At 37.2% G+C, this 19,657-nt stretch overlaps 1 protein-coding gene across 1 annotated transcript in view; it reads left to right on the forward strand.

The window, feature by feature from the left end:
• Positions 1-19,657, forward strand: part of LOC132104267 (triple functional domain protein-like) — a 94,765-nt gene that overhangs the window by 1,869 nt on the left and 73,239 nt on the right. Inside the window, exon 2 of the mRNA XM_059509609.1 lies at positions 14,703-14,756. Within this exon, the coding sequence (XP_059365592.1) occupies positions 14,703-14,756 (54 nt within the window). The remainder of the gene's footprint in view (positions 1-14,702; positions 14,757-19,657) is intronic.

Below are 19,657 nucleotides of genomic sequence, written 5' to 3' on the forward strand. Positions count from 1 at the left end.
AGTGAAACCACAATTGGAAGTACTGCATCTTTCTGTTTTCACACCGGAAATCTTTGGTTGTTCCAGTACCCTCAAGAGGCTTTTGGTTTTAAGCATTTTGCTTCTTTTCAGCATAGCTGCTAAGTTACTGTTTAATTGTTACCAATTTTACAGCCTTTTAATTTTTGTGTTGTTTTGTATATTAGTAAGTTTTGTCTTATTCAGTTTTTGCACATATTGGTATACCATCATGTTTGAACATGCGGCAGCTCACACTCACAGACCACGTCTCTGTCTCAAAACCCCACCTCCTCACCCCTGAACTTATTAAACAACTTGACCCTGGTTTCATCATCGGTTTACATGCCGTAGAAATTAAGTTAATTTGTTCACAGCTGCATTTTTTCAAAAAATGTGTAAATGCTCTGCCACACTTTTAATTGGCTTCATCAGTAGCTTTTTGTTGTTAATGTCTCTCGCTCTTGGGTGTTTGTGTTGGGAATAATCTGTGACTGTTGTTCATTGAGCACATAAAGAACATTCTAGACTAGTTTATTTAAGAGTCATGAAGAAATGTGGACATGAAATTTTGACAGCTGTCTTCAAAGACTAAGTGTGTAGTTTTTGCACCACCAAATGCAAATGGAAAAATAATGGCTGTTTTCAAACAAGTTTCCCTAAACACTTTCCATCTGCCTTCAGCCAAACATGTCACTTGGTTGAGCCATACACTAATAATTGTGTTCACAACACATATTATTGCACATGAATTTGCTTTTAATCATTTTAATGTTTATGAATTATGTGTATTCTAAATGAGAGAGGATGTGCCCGTATTTAGTCATTTGCATAAAACACACCCACATCATCTCCAAAAGAGCTTTCCACACAACCTGAGCGGTGACAAATATATCAACCTGTTCAAAAACACCTTTATACAGTCCCAGATTATAGATCTCTCTTTAGTCAGCTATACATTTGTGTTGTTATAGAGAGAAACCTTTCGCATATTTCAAAATACGCACTTTTTTCAAGCACACTTTGTGAATGTGAACCAGTGTCTTCTAGTGATTTTATCATAAGAAGTTATTTTAAGTTATTTTAACTTAAATATATATATATATTTCAAGTCACTTTTAATGTCCTTGGATACATCTGAATTTTTCCCATTTCTTTTACTCTTATTTTTAAATTCACAGTTTTATGCTCTTTATCTTTCCTGTATAACACTTTTTGAACTTTGCATTGTGGGCTAAATTTTTCTTCTGTTGATTTTGATGCTGCCTTTGTCCTTGACTAATAGGCCCCCTGGTAGTTTTTGGAGGCCCGGCAGTAGCTCCGTTTTTCTCTCTGTAGCACTAGATGAATTTTTCTGACACTCAGACGTCATGTGGTTAGCACTGAGGAGTTACATTTTCTGTCGTTGACTGTTGCCACCCCAGCTGGAACGTCCCTGCGTTCAGCCCGTTCACCCCAGGCTCTCTCTCTCTCTTTCTCCTTTTCTCCTTCTATGTCTCTGTTGTGTCGCGGCCTTGATTTATCCAGCCTCTCTATCTCTCCCTCTCATCATTTTATTTCCTTCAGTTTCTCGTTCGGCTTTTCTCTCTGTCTCCATGTGTGGTAGGGAAAGGTCGTATTGACCTACATTCGCTAGGTTGGGAATGGAGCACTCACTGCCCCCTCTGTCTCCTGGCACAGCACAAGAAGATCCTACTTATTCAACTGCAGAGAGAGAGAGATGCCAAGACAGCTTCCGACAGTAATCACAGAGGCAAATGTTGGATCATCCTGAGAGAAAATGAGGAACAGATAGAGAGAGAGAGAGAGGGCAGATGAGAATCAAAAGAGACAGAATAAGGCCTGAAATGAGGGTGAGAGGTAAAACATCTCTAATAGAGAACTGTGTGTATGGGAATATGTGTCCTTGATGACAGAGTCAGTTATTGGCATTCATTCTGTTTGGTGGAAGCTGTCAGAATAATGAGGACTCAAACTGAATGTTTAGTATGAGTCCTCATATGATGGGAGGTGCCTTTTTAAAATATAATAATATTTAAATATATGACCATACATAAAGATCCATTTATACCAGGGGTAGGCAACTTCGGTCCTGGAGTGCCGATGTCCTGCAAAGTTTAGCTCCAACCCTGAAAAAAAAACTCACCTGGCTGTAGCCCTAGTAGTTCAGAAGACCTTGATTAGCTTGTTCAGGTGTGTTTGATTAGGGTTGGAGCTAAACTCTACTGGACACTGGCACTCCAGCACCGACGTTGCATACCCCTGATTTATACTGTGTGGGGAAAAATATTAAGCATGATATTAAAAAGACTTATAAGACAATATAATTTTCTTCAATTAAACAATATCAAGAGTACGATATAATGTCTATGCCCCAAAAGCGAAATTTGAACCGCGTCACTTGGACCATTTATCTGCTCAGCTCAAAGTTCAAATGTGCAGCGTGAGATCACTAGAGCAGATGCATTTTCTTTCTGATAAGTGTTGCTCACACAACAACTAAACAGCACTTTGAGATTCAGCGCCGGAATTTAGCAAAGAACACAAATGTATCTGTGATTTAAACTAGTTTAAACCCAGATGAAAACAAACAGGAGAAACGGTGAGACAGTCAATCTGTTCATTCTAGAAATCGCCATCATTTCCTATGGATTTACTAGTAACACTAACTGCACCCTGGTATTGTGACAGAAATGTGGGATATTCATACAGAATGTTATTAAATTATTAATGTGGACATGTATTAAATCTATTAAGGGAGTAATTTAATATAATAAAATGATTTTTGTGATCAGGCTATAGTGTTTGTGCATTTACACTAAATGTATTTCTAATACTTTTTTCATAAAGATAACCTATAAACCATATAGTTAAATTTTTACCATGGTATTTCCATAGTAATTTTTTGGACACATCGCTCTACATGAGGTGATATCAAACCATTTGTTTTATTACTGCTCTTTGGCCATTTGCGAGATATGACAGTAATCATCAGGAATCATTGATAAAAGGAAAGCGTTGTTGTTTGAAAACAATAGTGTAGAAGTCCAACTTCCCTTTCTGAAAACAACTGTTCCGAAGAAATGTTGAATCCTATTTTTGTTTAAAAAGCCCCCTGACACGTGGCCCGGTTCTTTCATTACAATACATAAGGGCATTGCCTGAACCATTAAAGACATTCGATGCTTGGAGGGCGATGCCATCCATCCTCAAATACATGCATTCATATCCTCTCCTTGTTTTGCAAACTTCCTTAGCTCATCCTCTTTTCATCCAAGGCAGCGTAAATGTTGGCTGTCGTAGGTTTGTTGTAAATTTGGTGTTTCTTCAAAACTTGGAGAACTTGAGAAAGCACATCTGCATCATTTTGAGTCCTGTGTAAGACTCCTATGAGCTTTTTGCTTTCATCATGTTGGCCTAGATTTTCAGTCAGTCATCGGCTCCAGCACAAGACCCTGAGGATTCATTCCAGTGCCTGGGGGTCATTTGGTTTTTCATCCCATCTCTGCCCAGTCCCTGTTTTCAGTTTACTCCATACAGCCTACAAATTGCAGCTAGGTTGATGTATTGTTTCACAGAACAATCTGCACCTCTCTCATTCTCTTCTTGTTGATGTTCATCAAGTGTCCTCCCTCTGATATGATGCTTAATTTGAGAAGATTGAGTACTATATGCATTTTTGCACTTTTGCTTAGAGATGGGGGACGAGGAGCATTGTGTGCCGTCTCTCTTAGCCTGCCATTAATGTGCATTCTCATTAAGGAGAATTTTATCATTTACATTCCCATTATTCTCAATGACAGTTACTCAGCTACTGTATGAACTTTAGACTATTTTGAGGGATGTAAACAATAACAATCAAATGCAAGGGTCCAAAAGCAATTAGGCTTTTACATTTTTAATTTCCATAATTTCTGAGAATCCAAAAAGGTCCACATTTTGATAAAAACATGTTACGACAGCCGTGTTAACACTGGTTGTTAATGAATGGCCTCCTGTTGAAATAGTTTGACAAGAAGCGGAAAATGTTTACGGGTCAGTGACATCACCACATCAAAATGGTCTATTATTATCATTCATTTAAATAGGTTTATATACTGTCAAATAAAAATAAGTAAACATATAATATCAATATATTCTGCATTAGATTAAAATCAGCACATATTAATCTAAGTGAATATTATTTTCAATCTTAAAATGGTCACATTTTGACCACTACTGGCCCACAGTTTGGAATAATTCAGAATTATCATTATTTCTTTTTTTAATTTCACTAAGCTAAAGTAGAAACAGTAATATTGTAAAATATTAGTACAATTTATAATGACCAGTTTATGTTAAAACGTAATTTACTTCTGAAATGGCAACCTTGATTTTTTTTTTTCTTCAATGTGCTTTGAATGGAGAGTTCAAAAGAACAGTAATTATTGGAAGTAGAAGTATTGTGTAATCATCTAAATGAGTTTTGACCTGTATAATAATGCCAGTGAGTTTTCCTCTTCTTTCGGGGCTGTTCTCCAGGGGCTTGTTTTAAAACAACAATATAATGAGCCCTAATATAACAGCAGACACTTGATCTCAAAGCTCAACTCCCATTTGGGGGACGTTTGTGAGTGCTTGATTGGAGGCATGAATGAATCATGTGGAAGGCCTTCATAAAATCCATAGACTTGAGTATGTGCTCATCATTTAAACATGAGGCGGGCTCCTGTCTTTGAGAGCATGAAGTCTAATGCCATTAAATGCAGTGCACTTTTCTATGTTCAGTTACACTCATGTTTAAAGTAGGGAAGTGCAAAGCTACGTATTGTCATAAATGATTTGTCATCGGAGTGTCTTCAGTGTAAGCTGCGTCATATATCACTACATAGTTGACAATAGACAATGGACTTCTTTGAGCATGTGATCGTGATGGCACCTTGAGAGTATTTGTGTTGTCATAGATACTGATCTGTTTCTAGGGGTATTCTAAGCTGGTCTTTATTGGGGTTATTTATTGTTATTGTTTTTTTGGGATGTCATGATGCATCACCTTCTTCATTGCTGTTAAGGTCAAGGAATAGGTACGACAGAAGGATGAAGAATAGTGAGAGAGCAGGGAAGAAATGGAGACTGTCAAAATAGATCAGGGAATGAGAGCAGGGGGGATGGGGAGATATCTCTCTCTCTCTCTCTCTCTCTCTCTCTCTCTCTCTCTCTCTCTCTCTCTCTCCCCCACACCCTTTCTCGCTCTCTCTGTCTGTGTCCTGGTTTTGTTTGATTGACTGTATATAATAATTATTTTAAGTAATGAAGATACTTTTTTTGCATTTGAAGAATTCATTTTAGAATTAATTTGACTCATAATTTGTTTTTTTTAAACTGTAAATGTTTATAAAATGTAAATATTAGAAGTTCAAATACAAACGTAATATTTTAAACCATACAGCTCAGTTGCCTTTCTCCTTTTATGTTAAAAAAAAAGTACCTTCGTTACTTAAAATAATTATTATATTATTTGTGTGTTTTTTGTTCAACTCAAATATATTTTTCTTTTTTTTCTTATTTATCTTAGTTGCTTAAAACTGATGTGTGTGATCTATTCTTTCTCAAGATTAAAATATTTCTCATTAGGTTAATGTGCAGGGACAACTACAAGTCAGTCATTGGTAGGTTGATTTCCTGAGAAGTGTAAACACTTTTTTTTTTTTTACATGAAAGCTCTGTTTGTTTGAGCAGATTCACACAACAATGTTAGTTCAACCAATGGGTGTGTGCTTGGGGCGGGACTATTTGTATGGCTGAACAGTGGAAAAACAGTTGGGGATTCCTGTTTGGAAATTATTTTATCAAAATTTTTGCAGTACCATTTGGGACTGGTAGTGGTGCAGAAATGACACACTGCAGCTTTAAGCAGTTTAACTCTTCATGTCCTTTGTATTTTCACAAAGATGGTGAATGTCAGCATGCGTCATGCCGCCTGTCTCCTAGCAGAGCATATTTACTGCAGCTCTCCAGACCTCTGGATGCTGCTCCATGGAGACCTCCAGAATTAGTTCTGTGACAACATCTGATTCAAGGGGGCCTGACCAGTTTTATTTGTGCAGTTTGTTGATAGATTGTTTCATTTGAGTGTTTTTTTGTGAATGATTTTTAGTTTGATAGCCTCTGTTAGTCTATTAAATAGTCCAGACATAACATTTCACATAGTATTTCATAGTATAATATTTCATCAGCAGTTGATTTTGTTTGCAATAACCTGACTGAACTAAACCAACCTGTTTATTAAATTATATATAAAATTCTGAGTTGAATGGAGTTCCTTCTTCTTTGTTTATTAACTTGCTCTTTGAATCCATTTTTTTTTTTTTTTGGTAAATTATTGATGAGTAGAAGTTATTTTAACCATAGCCGTTAGAGTGTCTAGAGCAAGTCTAAGATCAATTGACCTTTACCAAAGGCAAATAATTCTTGATGAGCATTTCCGGCACATTTGATGTATACTAAACCATTGATTATACTATTTTAGGTCATATTGTAGAAGAGAAATAATATCCTGTGATATATCTTAGTCCTTCATATACTGTCATTGACAAAAACTATATATTTTCATAATCGTGTAGTCGGTGAGTCATCTAAATGACTCTAAATGGATGTGTTTCTTAGAGGGCATTCACATAAGCCCCTTTCACACTGCGATTCAGGAAAATACACGGGTAATGTGTCCCGGCAATTGTTCCTGGGTCGCTAGATTTTGCCCCTTTCACACTGCCAGTGATTACCCGGAATATGTGCGTGCGTTCACACACAACCCGTAAAGTAGGGATGTCCAGATCCGATCACGGGATCGGAAATCGGGCCCGTTCACGTGGTTTCAGACTCGATTGGAATCGGACGTTACCTCCCGATCAGGACTCAGATGGAAATAATAAAGGTGTTAATAAATATAGATTTAAACTCAAAGAAACAGGGTAGTCTGCGCATGATCTGGTGTTTTATTCGGACCCAGAATAAGGCGAGATGTACATCACGGAGCGCTAAACACTCCTGCAGTGTGCGTTTCATTCATACTCTACGCCAGAGGGCGCTCTTGCGCAGAAAGTCATATCAGGAAATTCCAAATATGGACAAAAGCATCCAGCTATCGCTGTATGAAAACAGTTATTTTCACAGAAAAACAGAAACTTTTGGAAACAATAAGACGATTACGACAATATATGGTTTTTCAATTAATCTCCAGCAGGTGATAAATAAAGTAAATGAACAATGCTGTGCTGATTGACATAGCATTTATTACAGTATAGAAATTATTCTACCTTATTATGTGATAAACAGTGTTTGTAGTATATAAACAAATCGTTATTATTTGTTATCGTCCAGCATTTATAGATTTCTAAGCCAATTAAAAGCTAGAAATTAGAGAAAAATGTAAGTTGCCTATACTACCAGTCAGAAGTTTTTCAACAGTAAGATCGTTCATGTTGTTTAAAGAAGTCTCTTCTGTTCACCAAGCCTGCATTTATTTGATCCAAAGTACAGCAAAACAGTAACATTTTTAAATATTTTTACTAGCCTATTTAAAATAGCTGTTTTCTATTTGAATACATTTCAAAATGTAAATTTATTGGACATCCTGGATCTGTTTTTTCGCTGCTCTTTATTCTTTTTTTATGTATTATAGAAGTATCGGATCGGGACTCTGTATCGGTAGATACTCAAAATCAAATGACTCGGACTTGAGGGCAAAAAAAACCTGATCAGGACATCCCTACCGTAAAGGTCCCGTAAAGACATGTGACATCAGGATGTGACGTGTAATGTATGAGTTGAAAACGCTAGGCACGTTAACTTGTACTTAAGCTGGCGAACGATCCTAGCTTCAGCGCATATAGTGAGGAGCTAACTGATCTCTGCTTCATTACAGTTGGCACATATTTTTTTCGTTGTGAACGTTGATCTGCCTTCAAAACACTTGGTAAAAGAGTCTCGCGATAACATACGTCATCTCTACAACATACCCTTTAGGCTATTAGTTCTGGCTTTTGTTCACACCGAGCTCGTTCTGGGACTGAACCCGGCAATGTTACTAGGTCCCCGACCCGGCATCAATCCTGGGACGTGTTTGCATTCACACAGAGGCGACCCGGCAATGTTCCAGCAATTTTCCGGGTTCAACATGCAGTGTGAAAGGGGCTATAGCATTTAAAAAAAAAATTCTTAAGCAAATGTATGGATGCATCTATTACTACATTCTCCAGTAGTTAGATGTTGTCATGATTCCGTCTCATTTGTGTTGAAACATGATGTTTTTAAGTTGTTTTTAAGTTGACCCGTTAAACATTAAAAAAAGCAAAAAATTACTTTTGAATCTGTCAAATGTTCTGAAAAAATATAATCAAGATATTATTTGCTGCTTAGCTCTTCTGAGCACCAACAAAAAGTTGTGGCAGGCTCAGGCCTAGCAGCCTAACCTTCAAAATATCTAACGTCAACACATGAAAGCGCCTCAGATTTGGCGGTTGAGCTTAATCTAATTGCACCATGGGGAAATACCTCTTTTGTTGTGTGATAGGGATCAGAACGCTCTCTCTTGTGTTGGGATTGGCTCTGAACTGCTTCCCGTACAGCTCGGGAGTAAAAGCTCTGAAGCAGACTCATACTTATGACTTCTGCCGCAGCTTTGTTACACCCGATTAGGCCTGTATGAGCCAGATAGCAAGCATGTGGCAATGAGAAGTCCCTTTTCCTCAAACACATGATTCACGTATGAGTCTGATCGATGACTGTCCGCCTGCTGCTCTACAAAAGGAGGGTCCGATCACAATGACTGGGCTTGTGTGGTATGAAAGTGGCAGGGTCGTAGACACATGGGCTTGAATCACAGCAGCCCTCTCTGCTTTTGTTCTTGTTTGGCTTTGAGTGGAGGGGCTTTTGGATCTGACTAAAGTTGTAGACATGTAACAAACACATCTGACCTTATATCTTTGTATTGTGAGTCTCTTTATGTCACTAGCTCATTTCCTGTCTGGTCAAACCAAAAGGAAAAGAGTGACCTCACAACAACCCTGTTATATGTGTATTGTTTTATTGTTGGTGTATGTTTTGCGGTTGTATGAAATTCAAGTCTTAAAATCACTCTCAGCAACATGCAATGGGTCTTTTGTCTTCTTTGAGCTACTGAATAGTTTGTGGTTGCTTCCTGCAAATAAACGGCTCTTTGCTTTAATTTTTCTCCCCAGGAGTGGACTTGAACCAAGCCTTTTCCACTGCCCGCTTAGCCTGTGTTTCCTTATTTGGACTGGAATAGTACGCTTGATCTTATAATCGGTTGCCTTCAACGGTTTACTTTTGAGCACTGGGCTGTGCATGTTTGAGAGATTTTTGGCAAGTTTTTGTGTTTAATGAAATGAACAGTTCATCTTTACCTCCTCATGATAAATCACCCATTCTTCTAGTCTGCTTTGCATTAAATGTCTTGGGCGTAAACATACATGTCTGTAACATTTTTGAGAAGCGTTTTTGATTTACTAAAGGCTATGTTGTGTGGTCTCAGTACACATGTTAGAGAGGTGCATGTTAAGTGTCGCAGTTGTGAATATCTGTGTCAGGCATGCGCTTGGAATTGCAAGTATGTCTCACGTGTTTGTATTTGGTCTCCGGTCTCTATTCATCTTCACTTTGATGTTCTACCCTACAGAAGGATGACATCGCAAGTGGAGTTTGTAGAAAATGGAGTTATGATTTCTACCACATTTTGCTAACAAAAGTACCAGAAAGCACCTTAGTTGACTAGTGTTTTCTGTAGTCTTTTTTGCGCACATACAAAAAAAAGACTGGAGTAACGGCTGCTGAAAATGTAGCTTTTCCATCACTGGAATAAACTACACTAATAAATTTTATTTTTTTGTGAATGTTTATATTTAACTACATGGTGTCACATTTACATACAGTGAGTCAGATGGCATTTCAGTAACTCAGTAATTTATTAGACTGATTCATAACAGAGATGGCAGTCTAGAGGTTGTGAGTCTTTTTTCATGGAAAAGAACTGATTCATAAGAGTCACTTGTTCATGAATCAGACTAAACTGGTTGGGCTGTATGTTTTTGAGTGTGGCCAGCAAAGATAATTTATGAACTACTTATTGTCTATTTATTATTATATATCTTGTATTTCTACTTTTCTTGTATTACTATTGTCTATAAGCTCAAACTTCATTTATTTTTCCTGTGGAGCTGTATATACAGCAGTGCAGTGCTTAATTTGTAAATTGCAAGGTCCCGGAACTAGTCGGGTAACGGATCCGGCACACGATTACAGAAGGGAGAGGTAACGGAGCACTTGGGCAGTCACATTGGATTAATAGCATGCATCAGTTGCTTTAGGGTCTGTAAGGTCATGAATTAAACAGCAAATTTCAGGTCTGAAAATTTTTGAAAATGTGTGATTTTTATTTTATAAATCTCTGTATACAGAGTTATATTTAATCAGGTCCTAAATTTCGGTGGAGGGCTGTGTGTAGCTATATCGCATGGTTTTAGTGCAGCACAATATATGCTTTCAACAACTTTTACAGGTTTATAATGTTCATCGTTGCTATATGGGGGCCTAATTTTTAAAGTTATTAAATCATCTTGGCCAAAATCTCATGATATAAATGATTAAGTGCTTATGCACAGGATATTTAAAATGCACAAAGTATGGCTAGATGGCAAATAACCAACCCGATCTCACTGCAATTCGTACATTTTTCACAAGGTGGCTTATTCGTACGAATTCGTACGACCACACTCGTACAAATTCATACGATTGTTGCCAAATCGTACGTATTTTACGAGTTTCACAATTCGTATGAATTTGTTCAAATGACCTACACCTAACCCCGCCCCTAAACCTAACCGTCACTGGGGTTTAGACAAATCGTATAAAATCGTACGAGTGAGGTCGTACAAATTTGTACGAATAAGCCACCTCGTAAAATACGTACGAATTGGCCTTGAGATAGCGTTGAAATAACCTACTTCTCCGGTCTTCAAACACTCAAAAATAGTTTTTACAGACACATGGTGTTTGAGAAAAGAAAATGCTGTACTATTCAAACATCAGTTATTTATTTACACTTGCATTGCGAAAAGCGGAGACCTGTCTCCTCCAGGCTGTGCGCGGCGCGTCAATCTGAGTGAAGGCGGGGTGAAGTGATGAGGTTTCGCTTAGAGCTTGAGGATTCAATGGCGTCACAAAGTTTTACTGACAAGCTCTTTTTAATACTTATCATTGGTTAAATATTTGTAATTTGATAAAAAAAAAACGAATTATAATAGAGATATGAAGTTTGGATAGTTTTTCACAGCACACCTGACTGGGCTTAGTTTGGCAATTGCCATACTCTGCCGTACTGAAACGCCACCACTGGAGATGGGGGATCTGCCAAAATGAGGTGCCCCATCGAATTTCGGAGGTGCCGGATCTGGATCCGGCTTGTTCTGGCACAAATTAAGCCCTGCAGCAGTGGTTTATAGGGTTTACCATTACGAATACCATTGTATTTTTTGAGATGCTAATAATAATATGTTTTACTTCAAAATACCATCACCATGAGTTTGATACCATGACTATGCATGTGCCATATAATATGTGTGTGGCTTTTACGTAACACTTTTATCAGCTCAGTGTCTCACAGCACCACTCTCTGTGACATCAGAGAGATGCAGATGGGATGTTGTGGTGTTTCTGATATAGAAAGAGGATCTGAGAGGAAGAGAGAGGGGGTGTACTATGCCTCAGATCCTGTGTCTGATTAGAGGGACTATTTTCTGTCAGCAAAGGGCCTTTCGCACCGCGGGAACCTTTTCATAGTAAAACTAATTGTGAAACCACTTTTTGGTGTTTTTTTGCATTGGGTGCAATTTTAGTACCGGACTGGCTTTTTCGAGAACCAAATTGGCTCCTACTCCAGAGCAGGGTCTAACCAGCACAACTGGTACTACCTGTGATGTAAGTATACATTGATTAGCCCAAGGCGTTTGAAAACACCCTCACCCGCCATGATTTAAAACACCATGTAAACATACTGTAAACATTGTCAACTTATTTCCCAAGTATGATGAACAGCGATAGATTGACGGACGCTGAAGTGCAGCCACTTGTAGCAAATGTAGCACTGTCAGTTGTCGTTGGAGATTCTTAGTCCTTCTTTCCATTCTTTCAATCACTTTACGTATATGTCGACATTCCATGTCCATTATTGTGAAACCCACTAGACACAACAAAAACACAGCTCCGATCATAGCATCCTCCATCCTCCTGTTGTTAATGTTGTTCTTCTTTAATGTTGATGAACACTGTGCACAGATGACATTGCTGTCGACCGGCTTACATCACTTCTTAGTTCACACTGTCGGTGCAAATGCAACCCTGGGAAAGAGTTCGTGCAAAATCGTCCCAGTACTTTAGTACTTTACATTTAGTTTAGGAACTAAAGCGGTGCGAAAGGCCCTCAAAAGTCTCTTGCTTTTCCCTCCCCCAACCTGCCAGCCAGCCCAACACACCACACCTAAAGCACAGACCAACACACAACACACAAAGACTTTTCCAGGAAGAGCATGCTTAACATACCTGCTGAGAAATGTACTGGGAAGTCATATGTCCTCTGTGTAACGTTGCATGTAATTGCAGCCAGTGTTAATTTGTGGTATGCTGTTCTTGTCACGTGACATGGCCTGACTGCAGTCGTGTGCTTGAATAATTGAATTAAAATAATAATAATAATAATTTAGAATAATTTTTTAAAATGTGGAAAATCTGATTGGCTGCATATAACGTAAAAAATAAACCAATATTTTGATGGTGTTGTTATTCATTAAATAAAATTAAAACTATACCCGTTTTCCATAATTGTTATAAAAAAGTATTAGATGAAAAGGAGAAATGTTAGAAATGATAACTGAAAACTTGTGAACTTGTATTGCCTGTTCCAAAATATATCAAATTATTACAATCTAGATAAACAAAATGGTTTAGTTATCATTTTGTAGCAGTGGTAGCTACTAGACGTATCAGCTAGTGGTATGCAAAGGCTGTCAGCTAACCAATTAGCTTGTGAACTAAGTACAAAGTCATTTAATTGGACCAGTTATAACTTTCGTTTGTGGAATATGAAATGGATATTCAATTAGTATTTTTTCTAAATGCATGTTAATTATCATATTATAAATTATTTATCCATGATAAATCCATTTTTTATTCTTTTTTTTTAACATGTAATTTTTATGAACTTGTCATAACTTGACTTGTCTCTTGTGATATATTCAAGCTGCATGACTTCACTTTTAAGCTGTGATGTAAGCAGCAGTAAATGGCTGATGCTGCTAAGAAAGCCAAGCCTGGCCTGAAGAAAGTACAGCATTTGCTTTTGAATCTTTTTGCACACACTTCTCTTACGTCCTGCCTCATATGCTCCATATTTTGCCCATAAGCATGTGACTACATGCAACATGTGCCAGTAACTCTGCTTTTTGCATCCTTATAAAACAGAAGCTTCCATGATTCCCCACTGTGAGGCAGTTTATGTATGATTATAGAGGTCAGTACCTCTGCTGGATTAGTCCACTGACTGGTGCCCAGACTCAAAGCTTAACCTCAATGCCAACGTCAGCACATTTTAGGGTCACTGGGGCAGGTCAGCGTGAAGCAAAGACAGTTTTTATGTTTCCAGAGGGTGTAGTGTTAATTGGCAAGTAGAGGAGAAGTTAAGCACATGGAGTTAAAACTGATGTTTGTCAAATCTCCTTCTTATCTGTTTGTAGGAGAATAATAAAAAACATCCACAGTCACCACAAGCACTGGAGATCTTAAAAGGCTTGAAGCTGTAATTGAAGCTGTGTTAGTTATGTGGCATCATCAACTAACTATCATGAAACCTCAAGTGAAAGTTTGTTCTTGTTAAAGTTTGTTCTTGCTAATGATAGCAGTGACACACAAGACCCTCTTAAATATTGGGTACTATATATATATATATATATATATATTTATTTATTTATTTATATATTTATTTATTTATTTATATATTTATATATATATTTATTTATTTAATTTATTTATTTAATTATTTAATTTATTTAATTTATTTAATTTATTTAATTTATTTATTTAATCATTTAATTTATTTATTTAATTTATTTAATTGCATTACATAATTGTATTGAAATTGTTTTATAATGAATGACAAGTTCATAATGTTTCTGAGTTGAGTGCTGTCAGAGAGGCTCACGCACGTGAAGATAGTTCTCATAGAGTGCGGGAGTATTGAACAGAGATATGTTTACCGCTTTATATGCCTTGAACAGTAAAACACACATTTTATGCGTCAAAATTCCTGTCTTTTTGCTAGTATCCTTATGAACAGTAATTTAGGTCTTAACTGAAAGTGAACAGCAGAGAAATAAAATGTGTAAAAGTATATTGGATTTGGGCAGCTCTTAAAGTGATAGCAGTGTCTGTTATTCATGTTAATCAAGCAAAAAAAGATAGAAATTCTCCCACTTCTCTTTGCTAAATTGGTTTTGTAACTTTAATAATAAGAAATTAATAAATGTAATTTACACTGTGAAGTTTATGCAGATTTTTTTTATACATTCTACTACTTTATACAATGTATAATGAAGCTGGTGTTTTACAGACTATCTTTAGATGCTCTAACTCATCTATATTTGTTTTTTCCTCCATAGAATGTGTGCTTTCAAAATGTGAGCCCAAAGCCGACGTCTCCAATCAAATAACAGGTAAAGAACTTTAAAACCATTGATAGTTTATGTGCCTGCTATATTCTTGAGTCTAATCGGCCAATAAACCTCAAGCTTCAACACAACCTAAATTAACATCTAATTTTGATATTTACTTTCACCTGGGTTTTTCTGCTCAGGAGTTTTTTTTTCTGTACATTATCATAAAAGGAAAGATGTGTTTGAGGGTTCTTGTGTCAGATGTTTTGACTGGATGTCTCTTTCTGCAAAGGAAGCACTGCAAAAATCATGTCTCATGTCTGCTGGATAAACATCAAACAACAGAAAGTGTGTGATGTTTTGTATACACAGACAACCAATGAGTAGAATGAGGGAGGAAAGAGAACAGTTGTTTTATCCGCAACTTGAACCCTGACTCTGATCAGCCATTCGTCCATTAGTATAAGCTTTTTTCCTTGTCCGTATCACTGTGAGCTGCGAACGGCTCGCTGGCCATGATCAGGAGCATATGCTGTGAATGATACACATTCTTTACATCTTTGACATGACTGCGTCAGGAAATCGCTGCTCCCAGAGCCACAGAAATGTTGACAGTTCACACTTGCAGGGTTAAAACGAACCACATGTGCGCAATAGGGAGGGATCTGTCAGTGTTTTCGGAGCAAGATGTCCAGCAGTTCTGTCATGAACAATTTATGGCCTGTGCTTGCTGTGAGGAAGGTTTTGCTACCCTAAATTGTGCTTCTCCAAATAACCAGTCCATACTACTATAAAAGTAATAGGGAAGTGAAACTGTAGCTTGCCAAGCTTCTCATATTTTAAAGTAGCTTAGATGGTCAAGCTAATCATTTGATAAAGTAGTTGGCTGATTTTAAAAAGTAGCTTCTATAATGCTATTTATATTTTTAAAAATATATGACAATCAGATGAAATAATTTATTAACAATCAGAGCAGTAATTATCTGGCACAATGACAGTTTCTAGTAATGAGGATTTTGATTCACCTTACAGCTTGAATCTTTTGATTTTGTTCAACAACAACAAAGTTTTATTTTACACTTTATTTCCTTCCATTTTTATTTTACGTAAAACTAGAAACATACTCTTTTTGTGTGATTTAACAGCAGTGTTTAACTCAATATTTCTCTATAACAAGGGCTCAAAATAATTGGTGAATTGTTTTTGAACCGTTTGTGACTTTTTACTGTTGAAGTCAATTGAATTGAGAGTATGATTATGAAGAACCTGTTGCTATAAAAAAAACAATCATTGATCTCATATTGCTATCAGTAGCATTTTTTTTAAGATATCATGAGATGGAATTTTATTAGTGCTGTGAAAACAAAGCTGAGAGTCTGATATGAATTTGCTCTATATAGAGTGTAACAAGATGCATAATTCACCCACCATCTGTTGCAATATTTCCTGCAAACATTTCTAAGCAACTAATATTTTTCCATTCATAATAAAGTGATTCTTTTTGTTTGAATACTTCCTGTTCCTCAGTTCCTCAGTGCAAACTTGCAAATAGCACCTGAAAACAGCTGTGTTTGTGCCTTTGGCTAAGTTTGAAATGGAATACTAGGTTATGTGAAACAGTATGCAATGCAAGTATGCAAACACACCTGAACATGCTAGTCAATGTCTTCAGGATCATTAGATAATCACAGGTAGGTGAGTCTGATCAGGGTTGGAGCTAAACTTTGCAGCGCATTGGTCTGAAGGTTCCATGTCCCTGCTGACCTCTGCTTGCTGCTGATTGGCTAATGGAGCACCTGTCTTTTTTATTATTGGTTTAAGCGGCAAGACTCAGCTGCTGTAATTTCTCACATTCTCACCTCGTTCTGTCAGCCAGTTTCTGAACATGAGCCCCCTGCAGGAAGCATTCATGACTCTGTGCCAAAGAATAACTGCTGTCCCTAAATATTTAATCCAAAATGGCTTCCATTGAGAGACTGAACCTCTTGCAGCTCTTTAACCACAGTACAAAATACAGCTTTAGACAAACCCATATCATATCAGGCATTGCAATGTTATAAATGGAATATTTATTGCACAATATAGGCTACACATTCTCTCTCAAACATTCTGACACAGAAAAGTTGCTTGGGTCCCGCAGCTGTGCTTTCTATAAATAAATGCCATGACCCACCCCATCAAAGACTCTTTGGCCCCTCTCAGTACCCACAAAGCACATGACCAACGGATACACAAACATGTGCTCAGAGGCAGTTCTGACATCACAGTCACAGGAGATCGCTGTCCAAACAAGATAGGCCTGGATCGGAACGTTAAAGTGCTCTATTGAGTCTGAATGTAGACTTACATCTCCACAACATTCACCAAATTAAGCTAATTTTTTAGAATTTGAACACCGTATTAAACCTAGTTAGCGATTTATCCTGATTTGTGACATGTTAACAAAGAAGCTAATCACTTTTGACATTTTTATTTTATATTTTATTTTGTTTTATTTTTTTAAGCTATAAAATGAAATATAATATACTTGTGTAGTGCTTGCAAAAAAAAAATCTGCCAAAAATAGCAAAAATAAATAATATAAAATCTAAATGCTTAGAAAAGTAACAGTGCACCTGTCTCAAGCTGCTTTATTTGAGGTAACACTGATGGCCATATTCTAAACAACATTTACTTACATTTTTGTAACATTTGGGCAAACCAGATTTGCACAAATGAAAATAAACACATTGCATAAGAATGCACACCTAAAGTGAAAACTGGTTCTTTTGAGTATCTTGTTCGTTTACAAGATTTGAATTTGTGTGTTGTCTGTCTTTAAATTAAGAAAAGAGGGTGGAGAGGAAGTGGGATAGTGAAGCATAAGTATGTGAAATGGGTGGTCTAGAGAAGTAGAGCTGCAGCTCAGGTCCTGATCAGCTTTTGTGTTGTAGGTCAGGACCTCAAATTGCTCAGGTGGGCAAATGGTTAAGATTGATGAACTTCTGAAACAAAACGTGCTGCTCTGAGAGCCAGAATAAGAATGAACCTTGTAGCTAGTGAAGTGGTGGTTAAAGAAAGTTTAGAATTTAAAGAATCCTTTTTTCAATAAGTATAACTGTTATTGTTATTAATAAAACTGATAATTGATTTTTTTTGTTCCAGTGGTTAGAGATGTGCAAAACAAAGCTGCACAGTTTCAAAAAGCAACTAGTCTGTGGGTTGCCTGAATGTATGATCAATCAAATCCATCTTAAATGGATAGTTCACCCAAAAATGAAAATTCGTCATTTACTCCACCTCCACTTGTTCCAAACCTGTTTGAGTTTCTTTCTACTGTTGAATGCAGAAGAAGATATTGTGAAGAATGCTGGTAACGAAGCAGTTGATGGTAGCCATTGACTTCTATACACAAAGATAGTTGAGGGACGTTTCTCATGAGATGTTGAGGAAGAGATGTCTAATATTATTTCCCCCCACTCACAAGCACAGTGTCATTATTAGAAACATTTGTTTTGAATTATGACTGTATATTTCCAGCCTGTATTTTTGCTTTTTCAGTCTCTCTCTTTCAGAAAGATCTTCTGTGTGTTGCGTGAGCTTCTGGTTTTCTCTACCCTGTTATTATGGGGCCTGACCTCGGAAAAGCTGGCAGGGAGCAGACAGATGAAAGAGCAACACCAAATGCTTTCTGGCAGTGAGAAAGCACATGGTAAAAAAAAGATGGATATGAAATGTAAAGATGTTTGCCCTCTGAAATGCACAGATATTAATGTGCACAACATTTGCAGTTGTATGTCTCAAGCAGAAGTTGCTCTACAAATACAAATTATGCTTCTCATTGGCTTGAAAATTTTCCATCGTGCTCTAATTTTATCCGTCAGTGAAATTTTTTTAAATCTTTTATTATTTCTCACAGTGTGAAGAAGGCAGTGTACATGTTTAGTGATCCAGTGACTCAATTTAATGAACATTATCTGATGAATTATTCGGGAGGGCTGATTGGAATTTCTCATTTCTCTCCCCAAATCCACGTTTTTGGCTTTTTTTGCAGGGGTGTTTTAAAATGCAATTTTCTTATCTTTTTAGACTTTTAATCCAGATGATCTTCCTTTAAAAGTAGAAATGTTTCTGAAGTAGCGGAAATACTTACTATATACTTTAATATTTTTAAAATTTGGAGGATGACTAATGAATGGTGGATAACTGACAATTTCATGAGAAAATGAGAGAACAACAACAAACATATCAAATGAGGGAATTTGAGAAAAGCAAGATATCTAAGAAGATCTATGGGGTGGTGTTAGCGCAGTGGATAAGACGCATGCCTGTGGTGTGGGAGACCCGGGTTCGAATCCACTGTGAACCGCCAGTGTGTCCCTGAGCAAGACACTTAACCCCTAGTTGCTCCAGAGGCGTGCGACCTCTGACATATATAGCAATTGTAAGTCGCTTTGGATAAAAGCGTCAGCTAAATGAATAAATGTAAATGTAAATGTAAGACGTGTGGGGAAGTGCTCATCATTTAGAAAAATCAGGTATGTCAAGCAAGCAGTAAACGGAGCACTGAAGTGAGAAAGAACAGACACATTTGAGTGAGAGTGAAGGATTGCAGGTAGTTTCTGAGGCTGGAAGGTCTGTCAGTGTCACGAATGTGACGGGCAGCAGTGACAGCTGCATTCATCACTGTCAACTCACTGTCACCAGATGCTGGCCGGTGTTTCTTGCTCTACCTGTCCATTACTGTGTCTCGGGTTCTACAGTCACATTCATTTTCATTTTTAACTTAATTGTCTTTTCAAACAAGGTCTTTTAATTACAGGTTTTGCTAGAATCACAGACTCTGAGCTCCCCTCAGAAACATAACAGCAAGGTCTTTTTTTTGTGTTCTGACTGTCCAGCCACTTTTTGCATATTTTGCCACGATGGCTCCCACATATACTTTGGTTATAAAAGGTTAACATGGGCAAGCAAGTGTTGGG

The sequence above is a fragment of the Carassius carassius genome, chromosome 25 (genome assembly GCF_963082965.1).
Source record: "Carassius carassius chromosome 25, fCarCar2.1, whole genome shotgun sequence".
Classification (NCBI taxonomy): Eukaryota; Metazoa; Chordata; class Actinopteri; order Cypriniformes; family Cyprinidae; genus Carassius; species Carassius carassius.